This window comes from Ranitomeya variabilis, chromosome 2 (genome assembly GCF_051348905.1).
Source record: "Ranitomeya variabilis isolate aRanVar5 chromosome 2, aRanVar5.hap1, whole genome shotgun sequence".
Taxonomy (NCBI): Eukaryota; Metazoa; Chordata; class Amphibia; order Anura; family Dendrobatidae; genus Ranitomeya; species Ranitomeya variabilis.
The window spans coordinates 855605218-855619855 of record NC_135233.1 but is presented as its reverse complement, the minus strand read 5'-3'; the positions used below and the strand labels follow the sequence as shown (position 1 = coordinate 855619855).

Sequence of the window (14638 nt, the reverse complement as noted above, 5' to 3'; positions counted from 1 at the left end):
TGCGCGGGAGCCCACGCCAATTTTTTCCGCCATTTAACCCTTTATTTTAGCAGCTACAGCGCTGAAATTTTGCACATACACACTACTAACATTAGTAGTGTGGAATATGCAAAAAAAAAAGGGGGATACGAGATGGTTTACTGTATGTAAAGCATGTCTCATATCCTGTCGGGTTTGTGAAGGAGAAATGCAAAGCCGGCAATTGAATTACCGGCTTTTCTATAGAACAACGCTGCGTATTTCTCGCAATGCACACGCATGGTCCGTGTGTAATCCCATTTTTTTCTCGCACCCATAGACTTGCATTGGCGAGTCTCGGCCGAGATACGCTGACAATCGCAGCCTGCTGCGAGTTCCCTCGGATCCGAAATACGGTGGAGAAAATATCGGATGATGGGAGCTGGACCATAGATTAACATTGGGCCGAGTGCTATGCGATTTTTTAATCGCATAGCACTCGTCCGTATTACGGTCTAGTGTGACCTCGGCCTAACACACATTATGGTTTGCTTCACTTGTTTCTTTACTTGTTTCCATATTTGTTTCTTTGTGGTTTTCCTACCTTCAGTCTGAATCTACAATGTGCACATTCCAGTTTAGACCAAATTTTTGATAGTTGCTGTAAATAGAGTTGCAGTTTCTGGCCGTAGCATAATCAATATCTGATGGCCACATGAATATGCCGTTCTTGTCTCTGGAGAGATGAGTGGCTGCCCGGCCCCTTTTCTTACATTCAGAGTGATGCTAACCTGGGGGTATACATTCTGTACTATGACATGCGTTGCATTTCTAGCAGTTGGTACTATGGCTAGTATATTGATATGTTTTTTCACATTTTCAGGGTGTGAGTGAACCTGCACCTTTCTCCGATCAGTTACAGATTGACTATAGTAAAGCATACAAAAGAGTAACAATGGAAGAAGCCAAGATGGGAACACCACGTAAGTGTTTAAAAACAAGTGGCAAAAGACTGACCGTCCCTTCCAAACAGAAAACCGGCATGTACAGGTGCAACTAAGAGTGGCCATCTCCATACATAACTAACACATGAAGGTGCCCTCTGTAGTACGCACGGGCTTAGCTAGGGCCTGTTCCCAGGTATCTTTCTAATCATGCACAGTTGCTTCTATTGATGCTTCGTTCCTGACTTGTACTTACAGAATACCACCATAAACAAAGTCCTTGTGGACTGAAATGCTGGGTTCTTTGGTTCAGGTGTTCTGGCATAGATTTATCCATTACTTGAACCCCTTAACGACCACTCGTATGCTTTTTAATCAAAGTCGATAAGGGGACTTAATCTTCAGGATCATTTTTTTTTTTTTCTACAGGGCTGTGTATGATAGATGGACACCCTTTCAGTCTGTCCTGATCAGTTTTAGCACCAATCAGGGCTGTTTAACCCCTTAGAAGCTGTTGTCAGGAGTGTAAAAATGGAACCTATCTGAGCGCAGAACGATGTAGGGACCCTGGGCCTGATTCACTAAGACTAGCGCTTCGTATCTTAGTCTTAATGAATTAGGTGGGCCTTACTTCTGCACACCCATCATTAAGAGGCATGTGTCACTTACAGAATTGGGCGTATCTTATCACTGGCCAGAAATTTTACACCTATCTGAAATTAAAGTAACATTATTGGGTGGGCTTTGCCATGTCCTGTCCCACTTTTGTGGATTCTCCAGAAATTGGCCCAAAAACAACCAACAGTTTCAGATTTTACAATATTTGGAAATGTTTTACTCCGGTTTTCTGGCAAAAACACCTTCATGAATCGGGCACCCTGTTGCCAGCCATGTATTTACTGAGATGTTTGCTGCAGTTTTGATAAAACTGATTTTATCAGCGTCAGATCTACCAGTTCTCTAAATGCTGCGCTCTCTATAACCCCACCCAAAGCACTGATTGGCAGCTTTCTGTCTATGCACAGTATACACAGAAAGCAGCCAATCGGTGGTGTGGGCTTGGTTATACCGAGCTCATGAACATGGACTCCATGGCAGCAGGTTTACAACTCTCTAGTGTAACAGTGATTTTTATCAAAATTACAGCAGGCAGCCCAGTAAATGACACATTCCTAAAATCAGGGTCTCTGTCTCTACATCATGTTTATCTCAGATTAGATGGCAAAAACTGCTGACAGATTCCCTTTAAACGTAGAAATGGGAATACCGTCTTAACAATTTTCATTTCTTGGTGTGGTGCATTATTCTAGATGTCAGAAAACCTCTGATGGGAATTATGGTACTTCACCATAAAGAGAATACAAATAGTTGCAGTAGCACGCTTTCCACATTCTAGATAGATCTTCCAAATCTGCTAGATTTCAGTCCCGGGTGGAGTTTTATTTCTACATTTTCAATGTCTTTGTCCTGCATGCATTACTGATAGTTACATTATAAATCCTGTGTAAAGAAAGTCGCCCTCTGGTGAGCAGAATCGCCTCTGTATTTCCACAGTTGGCAGACCGGTACGAGTGTATGCGGATGGTATCTTTGACCTGTTTCATTCTGGACATGCCCGCGCTTTAATGCAAGCCAAGAATCTCTTCCCCAACACATACCTGATTGTCGGCGGTAAGTAGAGACTTTGACCGCGCAGCCCGGTGTTTGGTTAGGCAGTCACAGTTCTTACGGAAGCTTTTCCTGTACTTGTAGCCACATTTATGGAAACAGTCTGGGTTCTGTGCTGAGTAGGCCGAGATGATGTGATCTGTACAAAGCCCTACTCATAGACGCTGCTTTTTTGGAATCTGAGTTTTCAAGGTGATGCTTATTGGTATAATGGTGACTCAGAGCACAGTGCAGCTGGAAATCTCATGGAAAAATCCTGCTGAACACATCACTGCGCTCTGGACAGAGGCAAGGTCACCTTCTACTGACAGCCAGTCCATGTCATCCCCTTTCTTTATTGCATACATTTCACAGATTTTTCAATTTTGTTATTTCAACCTGGAGCCAAAAGAATATACTGAACTGCAAAACTAGGTATGCCCAAATCATGAACCTGAAGAGGTGGAAAAGTGTTTTAAATTTCCTGTAAACGCCTATAAAGAATGTCTCTCTCCCAAACCTGAAGTCTGTCACTGGGCTGAAATTGCTTATATCTGTATAGATTACCGTATTATTGAGGTTATTTTGTTGATATTTATGGAACTACTGTATTGGCAATTTCCTATTCTAATTTTTTTTTTAAAGGGTGTGTTTATATATTAGTTATTTACCTATACCTCCACTCTAAATGAAAAAAAATCAAATGCAGGCAGCAACACTCAAAGGAAAGAACACACTCCACAATAACTCAGAGCAGGTTTCTCCGTGTGTGAGATGTAATAATGCAGCTCTTATCCTCTGGCCTAACCTCCTGCATAGGTTAGTGTGGGGAGGGGCAGCACAGCTGAGTTTAGCTGTGTTACATTGCAAAACCTTCTATCAGCTCTCTTAACATGGTCACCTCTGCTGTACCTCCCTGACACTACCTGGGAAGATGAAAGCTCAAAGTGTCAGTATCGCCCTTATTTCTGTTATGCCCAATTTGTAATTGCTCTGCAATGAAATTAGAACATGCTGCCATTATATCTTACACAGGAGTAATCCAGAACAGAGAGGTTACAAGGCAATGAGATATGGCAGCCTGCTCCCACTGCATAGCAATTACATATTGCTCTAGTACAGCAGACATAAGTGTGATTACTGACACTCGCTAATCAGGAGAGGTGATGAAATGTTTTTTCATGCGACACAACTTAACTCAGCTCTACTGCCCATTGGTCCACATTGATTCATGCAGGTGGTTGGACAACTAGACCACTTGAACTTTTAAAAAGAATTTAACTTTTTAGGTGCCAAATCCTTTGCTTGCTAGTATTTATGCAATATAGAGGGGAAATAAAATTTTAAAAATGTTTAATTTTCCTCTGCATCATCCATTACCAGTATATTGTGTCCAGTTCAACATGAAAAATTTAGTGAAAGATGAACTAGCAATATTCAGTGCAACACTGAGACTATAGAAGGCAAATGGTGTAAAATTTGTAATGAAACCCAATTACGACTACCGTAATTATTTTTATCTCAAAAGCCTGCATTTAACTTAGGGGAAAAATTGTCGTCAAAGGCCGGTAGCATCCATCAATAAGTAAAGGATCACTTATAGGCCAGCTATTAATCTTCAGTAAAATAAGATGAAGTCCAGAGTACGGCCCCAATAGATTTGTAATGTATGATGGCACATACTAGTTCTCATTCTGGGCAGCACAAGGTCCTGTGTATGTACTTCTGTCTCACACTGACCGGGGGCAACACCTGCATGAAGTCTCATGTTGTAAAAATATGGGAATGGAAAGCGAGTCGGGTTCACTAGGTTGCATGTGATCAGCTGCATGTAGGGAATGCAGAGATACTGTACATTTCTGTTTTACAGTCTGTAGTGATGAGCTGACACATAACCTGAAGGGGTTCACAGTGATGAATGAAGCGGAGAGATATGATGCTGTGCAGCATTGCCGCTACGTGGACGAGGTGGTGAGGAATGCACCATGGACACTTACGCCAGAATTCCTTGAAGAGCACAGGGTGAGAGCGGTTCCATGCTTCAAGTTTGTTCTAATGTACAAATAGTCCCCAAAACATATTTATAATACAATAATTAGCATACAAATAATTGTATATAGATGCTAAATTGCATCCTGAGATATAAGGCAAAAAACGACTCAGAGGATAATTAGCGAAACGGAGAAAGATAGAGTCAAAATGCCAATAATTGCAAAATTAGTAGAAACTTTATTACATAGTAAATACACACATAAAATCAATATTGTGCACACAGTGTGCACATAGCCGTGAGCAATACAATTTTAGTATAGCATCTATGAAGTGATAAAAGACAAAAACTCCAAGGCTGAGAGAGCAAACGGTGCACCTAGTCCATATATATGGGGGTCCTGTTGTACATGTGGCTACTGCATGTGTTTAATATATCCAAACTAAGGCACACGTATAGGGTAGGGCGCTATATAGGATTGGTGAGTGGTAAGTATAAGGCAGGCTACACTAGGGACCAATGAACTGATTAATCACATAAAATAGTAACCTAACACCTGCTGCTACCAGCCAAATGGAAACACTGGCCGAAACCTATAACCAATACAAGTACTAGCCAATAAGTAGTACCCTAAGTGCCAAAGTAAAGCAAATAGTACAGATCTTTACCCATGTGTCCTGGACCGGTGCGACCGCGCTCTCACCCCTACGCACGTTTCGGTGCGAGATCACCTTCTTCAGGGGGCGTGGTTTTACTTGTAGAAAATACCCTCCTTAAATGTCAGGTGTAACACATCACCTGACATGAATATACCAGTAAGAGAGCTTTCATGACGCAGGCGCACATGCCAGTGTCCAGACCGCAACACCCCCTCCATAGCCCCACCTCCCAGTGATAGTCACGTGGCACAGCCGGCGCCAGCTCGCACACGCAACCAAACACAGCAGGAGAGGCATCAGGACGGGAGCGGTCACCTAGTATATAAAGCGCACAGGCGCATGGTAACAGAGGGGGAGAGGAGTATAAAGTGACATGTGCAGATGGCATAATATACCTCTAGGAATGGCAAGTAACATATTTACAGCAATAGACAATGTAATCAACAGGTAGTAATAAGATACATGATACATAAAGTACAGAATTATGTGCATATTAAGCACAGCCCAATGGAAAGAATACCCCTGACATGTCTAGGTCCCGTGGTCAGTCCAACAGACAGCGACCGGCGCCAGGTCACCGCTGCGGACAGACCACCAAGACACATGACAGCAAGGGTACACAAACCATGGTAGTGTGAGTAGCCCAACGCATAAGTGCCTACACAAGAAATGGTATATGTAGCCCAAAAGTGACAGAATAGTACAAAATACATTATATAAAGGGCACCCACTGTACTGGCACCCAGGCGTATGGATGATCTGCACAGTATGTATACATGATCAGTGCTGTACATATTATACTAAAAGACAGCAAGTGTAGAGTCCTAGACCTGTTAACCATCCACCAAGGCGAGTAGGAGAAGTTATCACATATGTCACAGAATGATATTTTTCATCTCTTCCTCTTTCTCTGGATGCTGCATATCTTCAATAGGAGTTTATAAATAGATACTGAAAAAGTGATGGACGTAGCTCCTCCACACGAAGCCACCGATACAGCACACAGGAGGAGGGTACATCAATGTATTACATGTAAACACTACAATAGAAAAGGAGAATAAAAACAATAAGTAAATAACACTAAAGACAACAAATAAAACCAACTAAAACATCGGACAGCAGTAACAGATAGTCAGGACAGCATGTTGTAACTAAAAGACGACTCAAGGTCAGAGGAAAGAAGCAAACCCCTGTGACTCGTTGAGTCCGTGGGGGGACATAGTGCCCAGGATAGTGCGTAGGGGTGAGAGCGCGGTCGCACCGGTCCAGGACACATGGGTAAAGATCTGTACTATTTGCTTTACTTTGGCACTTAGGGTACTACTTATTGGCTAGTACTTGTATTGGTTATAGGTTTCGGCCAGTGTTTCCATTTGGCTGGTAGCAGCAGGTGTTAGGTTACTATTTTATGTGATTAATCAGTTCATTGGTCCCTAGTGTAGCCTGCCTTATACTTACCACTCACCAATCCTATATAGCGCCCTACCCTATACGTGTGCCTTAGTTTGGATATATTAAACACATGCAGTAGCCACATGTACAACAGGACCCCCATATATATGGACTAGGTGCACCGTTTGCTCTCTCAGCCTTGGAGTTTTTGTCTTTTATCACTTCATAGATGCTATACTAAAATTGTATTGCTCACGGCTATGTGCACACTGTGTGCACAATATTGATTTTATGTGTGTATTTACTATGTAATAAAGTTTCTACTAATTTTGCATAATTATTGGCATTTTGACTCTATCTTTCTCCGTTTCGCTAAGTTTGTTCTAATGAAGTAAAGGGTTGGTCCAGCTTAGAACATTTCTTGCCTCTCATTAGCATAGGTGTTAAATGCTAGATCAATGGAGAGCTGACCTCTGGGCCCCCCACTGATAAAGTGGAATAGACTTTGAATTAAATGGTAGTGCTCTTTATATGACCATCACTCCACCCAAAGTCCTCCTTATCTTGATTGTGTAGCTTGAAGGACAAGGGACTGAAGTCTAAAGGTACCTTTACACTAAACGACTTACCAACGATCACGACCAGCGATACGACCTGGCCGTGATCGTTGGTAAGTCGTTGTGTGGTCGCTGGGGAGTTGTCACACAGACAGCTCTCACCAACCATCAGGGGAACGACTTCGGCATCGTTGAAACTGTCTTCAACGATGCCGAAGTCCCCCTGCAGCACCCTGGTAACCAGGGTAAACATCGGGTTATTAAGTGCAGGGCCGCGCTTAGTAACCCGATATTTACCCTGGTTACCATTGTAAAAGTAAAAAAAAAAAAACACTACATACTCACATTCTGATGTCTGTCACGTCCCCCGGCATCCACAGGGTTAAAACTGCTTTTGGCAGGAGCGCTGCTAATATGCACGCGCTGCTGCCGAGAGCTTCCCTGCACTGAATGTGTCAGCGCCGGCAGTAACAGCGGTGATGTCACCGCTGTGCTCTGCTTTAAGTTTTAACCCTGTGGACGCCGGGGGACGTGACAGACATCAGAATGTTATTATGTACTGTTTTTTTTTTTTAACTTCGTTATGTGTGACTCAGCCTTTATGGTCTAGTGATTGGCAAGGATTTGACCCCTAGGAATCCTACAATCTAAATTTTTCACCTATCTAATTGATAGGTCCTAAATGCTTTGAATATTTGAATATTTTTTTTTTGTGTTTTGAAGCAGAAATGATCAAGTAACCAAAACCTACTTCAAAAATGTTGTTCTTGTCTCATGATCTAGTTCTTGTGAGACTGAAGAATAACCTTTTTTTTGTAGACAAATGAATTCATGCATTTCCCAGCCAGGCCCTGAGATTTATATATTTGCTATAATAACTGCCTATCGAGTTGTAGTAAATTTTTCTTCTTCTTCTTCTTCTTGTCTGTAGATTGACTTTGTAGCACATGACGATATTCCTTATTCCTCTGCAGGAAGCGATGATGTCTACAAACACATAAAAGATGCAGGTCCGTGCACACATCTATGATGTTATGCATCAATGTGTTAAATATTAGGAATTTATTTTTATGGATCAATAAAAGTAAATTTTTATAGCCTGAATATTATTTTACTTGGATGGCATTTGTTTGCCCAATTTATGTTCTTCTTGGAACCGAACGTTCATGGGACCCTGTTATGATCTGGTGACCTTGGAGCCGCATGAAACTTTCTCTGGAGTCGGTGGAACCTGTACTGACCGCAAATCCTGAACTAACACCGCAACTAGAAGTAGCCGTGGGGTGTGCCTAACATACCCTAGACACCTCGACACAGCCGGAGGACTAAATACCCCTATAGATGGAAATAGGAATGCTACCTTGCCTCAGAGCAGACCCCCAAAGGATAGGCAGCCCCCCACGAATAATGACTGTGAGTAGGAGAAGAATAGACACACGCAGGTAGAAAACAGGATTTAGCAAAAGAGGCCACTCTAGCTAAATAGGAAAGGATAGGACAGATTACTAGGCGGTCAGTATTAAAACCCTTCCAAAAATATCCACAGCAGATAATACAAAAAGTTCCACAATCTAACTAAAGACATGGAATGTATATCTGCCACTCCAGAGAATCCAACAAGACTGAGAAAATACTGACACAATCTAAGCTGGACAAGAAAACACAAAGAATAGCACTGAATAGTGAAGCACACAACATGTGTGCCACAGGAAAAAAAAAACAGACCCTTATCTTCGCTGATTTGGCAGAAAGGCAGGAGGAACCAGGCAGAGGTCCTACACCTCCCAACAACAATTGACAACTGGCAAGGACTAATGAATCCTACACGCCTAAATACCCCAGTCAGAACTGCAATCAGCAGATACACCTGACCAGGACTGCAACTCAGGTGCAACTGCATTACCACCTACAACCACCGGAGGGAGCCCAAAAGCAGAATTCACAACAGGACCCCTGTTCTCTTCATATGCCATAAATGTTTGAGACGTGTAATCTGAAATATTTTTCTTGTTTAAAGGAATGTTTGCACCAACTCAGCGGACAGAAGGAATATCCACATCTGACATCATCACTAGGATCGTGCGAGATTATGATGTCTACGCTCGTCGTAATTTGCAGCGTGGATACACGGCCAAAGAGCTGAATGTCAGCTTTATCAATGTGAGAGTTGCTATTTATCTTGTACAGAAAGCTATTGTTATTAGTTGTGATATCTGGGCTTGGATATAGATGTGTGCTCTGTGTTTAGGAGAAGAAATACAACTTACAGGAACGAGTTGATAAAGTTAAAAAGAAGGTAAAAGATGTGGAGGAGAAGTCAAAGGAGTTTGTGCAAAAAGTAGAAGAGAAGAGTATTGATCTAATACAGAAATGGGAAGAAAAGTCAAGAGAATTTATTGGCAATTTCTTAGAGATGTTTGGCCCAGAAGGAGCCTTGGTAAGCCACTGTCACTTATCAGCCAAAAATATATTTGGTGCAAATGAATGACTGGAAATTGTTTATGTAGCGCTAATATATTTCACTGCACATACAGTAGCTGCGGATAATCTTGTATGAATACCTAGTAGGGCCATTTATGTCCTTCCATGGCTTGCTGGTCAGCTTACACATTCTTATAGTCTCACATGCGACTTTTGAGTCCTTCCAATGGTCACACATTCACATCCCTAGCTGGCCGTGCAAGGTCCCTCTATATTATAGAAAAGGAGGCCGAGTACTCACTTGTGTAAGTAATTCCTGTTCTTTATAGGAGAGGATAATTACACACGTGTGCGGAGCTTGGAAGAGGCAATCCAGATGCCGCGGGGAGAGCCCTCCAGAGCCTCTAATCTAGAGCCCATTTAGTGAAAAGTAAAGTAATACCTTTCAGAGAAGCAGGGAACCTTAAGTGCACTCAAGTCACCAGTCATATCACTAAGCATTCAGGATGCTGGAAAGGATTCTGCAGTTTTGATGATATGTAGCCCCAAACTCATTCACTTTTCATTTTACTGTTTTAGCAGAAATTGTCAACATAAATAACATCTACCTCTTGGCTCCTAGTCGCCATATCTGTCTGCTTGGCAGCCATGGCAAAGAGTTGGAAGAGATCCTTGTATTATTAATGGCCCAAATATAACGGTTATGGTCTACCCTATTTATTTCAGAAACACATGTTGAAGGAGGGTAAAGGAAGAATGCTTCAAGCAATTAGTCCAAGACAGAGTCCGAGCAGCAGCCCATCTCGGGAGCGTTCTCCATCTCCATCATTCCGATGGCCATTCTCTACCAAAACCTCTCCACCAGCATCACCAGGCAGGCGTTCTCGATCCACTACTGCTGCCTATGACATAAGTGAGGACGAGGAGGACTAAGGATTTCTGGGGGGTTTTTGTTTTTGTTTTTTTCTTATTTTCAATCCTTCTCAGCAGACTCCATGTCATCTGTCCTCCAGGAAAGTAGCCACATAGAGAGGAGAGAACGCTCAGCCCCGAATTCTGGGGTTTTGTGCAGAACGGTTCCCGAGAGCCAGTGTTTGTGGTAGTGGATAGAACACAAGCTTATTTCTTACAAATCATCATGTTATTTTGTTCTATTTTTTTTTTTTTTTAAAATGAAGCCAATCTCTTTTTAATGAACTACCGTAAGTGTCCAAAATATATATTTTTTTTTGTCGAGTTAACTTCTATTTTACCAGGAGGTTTTATTGCATGGACTGTTGCATCTTATTGTAGTCTTTTAGTACTTCAAATCCCTCCAGCTGTGAGCTCCCATTTGACAGCACAGTAAATTATCCTGGAGGAAAAAGAGCTGGACACAAGTGACACTGAGGGTGTGTGTGTGTGTGTGTGTGTGTGTGTGTGTGTGTGTGTGTGTGTGTGTGTGTGTGTGTGTGTGTGTATGTGTGTGTCTGTGCGTGTCACGATATCGGAGGTATTAAGTACAATTTACTGAACTGTGGGGGTGGTGACCAGTGAAATGTATTGTATTAAACATCAACCCCATTGAATTTGGCCATTTCTCATTAAAAGTGCCTGTTGTTGTAAATTGTCGTTTTGTTTTTTTTTTTGTTTTTTTGCATTTGTTAAATTTGCTAAATGTTGCCATTCTTCAAATGACTCTCTGTAAAGTAATAAACCTAAAAACAAAACAAAAAAAAAACAAAACAGTATTCGGTATAATAAACCTAAAAAAAAAAACAGTATTCTGTATTCAAACTCTGAATTCATGAAACTAACTCTAATAATAAACAAAAGCAGGTCTTGTTCATGTTGGTCTCTACCGCATGGTTCATCCTTAACACATTGGCTATGGGCACAAATGTCCACTCAGCCAATAACTGGCAACAGCAGTGACCCATCTCACCCAGTGATTCACTGAGCTGCCATTCTGGCTTGTCAAGGACATTAGCAGGAAAAGCAGGCCAGCAGGGACTTGATAATAAAAGGACAGGACACACGTGGAAAGATCAGATGAGTATCATTTCTTTTATTATTTTTAGCTGCTTTGAGCCCTTTTAAGAATGATTTTCATTGGTGTTACAGTAGTGGACAAAAGTTTTAGGCAGGTGAGAAAAAATGCTGCAAAAACTAGATTTCTTTCAAAAATAGAAAGTTTACGTTTATTTTTATCAATTGGCAAAATGTTAAAGATGAATGAGCAAAAGAGAAATCTAAATCAAATCAGTATTTGATGTGACACACTTTTCCATCAAAGCATGTATTCCATAGGCACACTTGAATACAGTTTTTAAAGGAGCTCGACATGGAGCTCGTTCCAAACATCTTGGAGAACTAACCACAAATTTTTCTGGGATTACTTGAAGAGACAGAAGGATATCCACAGACTTCATGTTGAGATCAAGCCTCTGTGGGTCCATATCATCACTTCCAGGACTCCTTGTTCCTTTTTTATAATGAGGATAGTTTTTAATGACTTTTGCTGTATGTGTGGGGTCATTCTCTTGCTGCAGAATACATTTGGAGACAATCTGGCTCATCCATGATAGTATTGCACAATGGATAAGTATCTGACTGTATTTTACCTTCACCCATGATGGCGCCACCTGAGGGGATCCACCCATTCACTAGAGGAAACTCTCTAAAATAAAAGGGGGGCACCTCTCCGTAGCAGTTCGGTGTACTGTCCTTGATGAGAGACCTGAGCATGAAGGTGCGGCTGGAAAAAAATGTCCCAGGCCTGACCCGGTGCCTGGAAGAGTGGCTTACCTGTCCGTAGCACCGATGTGTTGGGTCTAGAAGCGCCACCACAGGGCTTCATTGCTAGTGCGGTAGGCAAACGTGAGCAGCAGAGGGTCCAGTGTAATCTTCGGCTGCAACACCTGCTTGACTTTGCACATATGCACGCCACAAGATGAGCCCTGTCGTAGAGCGTGCCAAGTGAATTGAAGTCTGCTCGGCACATGCGCATGGTGAGCCCTGATGACGAGTGTGCCAAGTGCATTTGAAATGACTCGGTACATGTTCACAGTCTGCCACAAGATGAAACACCCTGATGACAAGTGCGCCAAGTCAATTGGAGAGGCTTGGCGCAGGCGTGCCCTGGTGATGTGTGCAGCAGGTGACATATACAGGAAGTGATATCACTTCCACGAGTTTCAGTGGTGGCAGGAAAGCGCTTTCGGCACTTCATTTAAAAAGGAGTGCGGGCTGAGGTGAGAGTGGTAATGCTCAAGCTCTCCTCTAACGATGAAAGAACAGCAGCATCTCCAAAGAAGCGAATGCAACGGTGGCAGTCGCACAAGTAAAAGAAGCAGGAAGACCAGCCAGAAGGAGGTCCAGAGACTCCAGGAAGGAACAATTGTGTGACAAGATCCGGTGTCCTTGAGTAACAACGTGTGTGGTGAGTGACCTTCGAGAAAGTTCACCTTGCTAATGGGAACCCCCTTGCTTTTTGTTACTTGTCCAAATAGGATACAAAGTGTAAAAATAGAGAATGTACATGTCCCCATTACCAACCCACTGGCATAAAAGCCTGTGTGCATCATGCATCTGAAAGGAGGCCCTTGATTTTTGCAATGAATCTAAAGTCATTCATTAAAGCAGAGGTTAAAGCCCCCTCAAACGCTTATGCAGGAAGGTGCAAATAAGGGGAAAAAGAGGCTTAAACAATTATCGTCAGATGCAGACAAATCCACTAAAACAGATAGCAACTCTGATTCTGGATCCTACTCCTCTTCATCATCTGAGGACAATGTTTGCAGGGATTTAGAGTCGGTAAGACAAACCTCCAACTCCTCAATTTCCCTGACTCCGACTCCACAGCACTAGTCACTACTGAGCTTGTACATAAAGTGTAGCACGGAAATCTCAACTAAAAGCTTAGATGAGGAACAGAACAGACATTTACAGGACATTTCATAACTTTCCCAAATTTTTATGAAAAAAAATCTTCAGCACATACTGCAGTGAACTACAGTACCCAATTTATTAGATATTTTAGGAGTCGGAATTGGTCCATTTTATACTGATTCCACCAAAATGGAAACAGACTCCACATTCTTGGATAGGCCATTGTTTCCTTTGAGGGACACAATCAGTTTAATAAAACCGATAAGAACCACTATGGGCTTATGGGTCCTAAAACCCCTAAATCCACCTATGTTATGTTCTGTGGCCTAGAACAAAAGAGAAAAAACATACATTCCCTGTTAACCAGAAAGTCCAAAAACTGTTTCATTTTGGGATCACAGCCCGAAAATAGATATTGCAGTAGCCAAGTCAACAAAAAAATCTACCTTACCCTTCAAAGACCTGGGTATTCTTAGGGATCAATTAGATAGGAATGGAGGCAGCTATCTGAGAAGTACCTGGGAAGCATCAGCAGGTGCTTTGAGACCTGCCATAGCAGGGACTTAGGCTGCAAGATCCATGATTGTCTGGCTGCTGAAAGAACAATTTAAGGATAATGTTCCTAGGGAAAAAAATCCTGGCTAGTCTGCCCTTAGCACAGGGGATAGCAGCCTTTCTAGCAGACTCCTCAGCGGACTCTATGGGGCTAGCGGCAAGATCTGCAGCTCTTTCTAATGTGGCTAGGAGAGCATTATGGTAAAATGGAAAAAAATATAAATTTCTCTGACCAAGATGAGCAGAGACCACTCCTCTCTGCTTCACACCTGAATGCACTTAGTTGTACATATATTGCAAAGCATAAGTCTGCAATGACTTCAGTCTGCAGTGTGATTCCTGTAAGTGTGTCCTAGAAGTGTGAAGATTAATTTAGAATTAAAACCAGAATTGAACCAGAAGGGAACTGAAGGTAACTGGCCAGTCACTGTAAACAATGTTTCTATTTGTTTTCACTTTCACCCCTATAATTCTTCACTTTCTGCTAACTCCCCTAATCCCTACTCCTAGTAAAGAACTGTTCATCTCCTCTTCAATCCTCCCCATCCATCTCACCTCCTCCTCAGAACTGTTCCTTAACATACAATCCTGTCTCCAAGCACAGACAGCCACCTCATGCCCTCTCCTGCTCCCACCTGCTAACAC

General features: G+C 42.3%; 1 protein-coding gene across 3 annotated transcripts in view; it reads left to right on the top strand.

The window, feature by feature from the left end:
• The window catches only part of PCYT1A (phosphate cytidylyltransferase 1A, choline), a 39980-nt gene extending 29084 nt beyond the window's left edge, over nt 1-10896 (top strand). Inside the window, exons 3-9 of one of the 3 annotated variants that reach the window (XM_077290247.1) lie at nt 842-941; nt 2457-2573; nt 4420-4571; nt 8079-8157; nt 9165-9307; nt 9396-9584; nt 10295-10896. In XM_077290247.1, the coding sequence (XP_077146362.1) occupies nt 842-941; nt 2457-2573; nt 4420-4571; nt 8079-8157; nt 9165-9307; nt 9396-9584; nt 10295-10501 (987 nt within the window). In that variant the 3' untranslated portion in view covers nt 10502-10896. The remainder of the gene's footprint in view (nt 1-841; nt 942-2456; nt 2574-4419; nt 4572-8078; nt 8158-9164; nt 9308-9395; nt 9585-10294) is intronic. The other 2 variants (XM_077290250.1, XM_077290249.1) reach the window with 2 other exon arrangements.
• Nucleotides 10897-14638: the final 3742 nt, after the last annotated feature.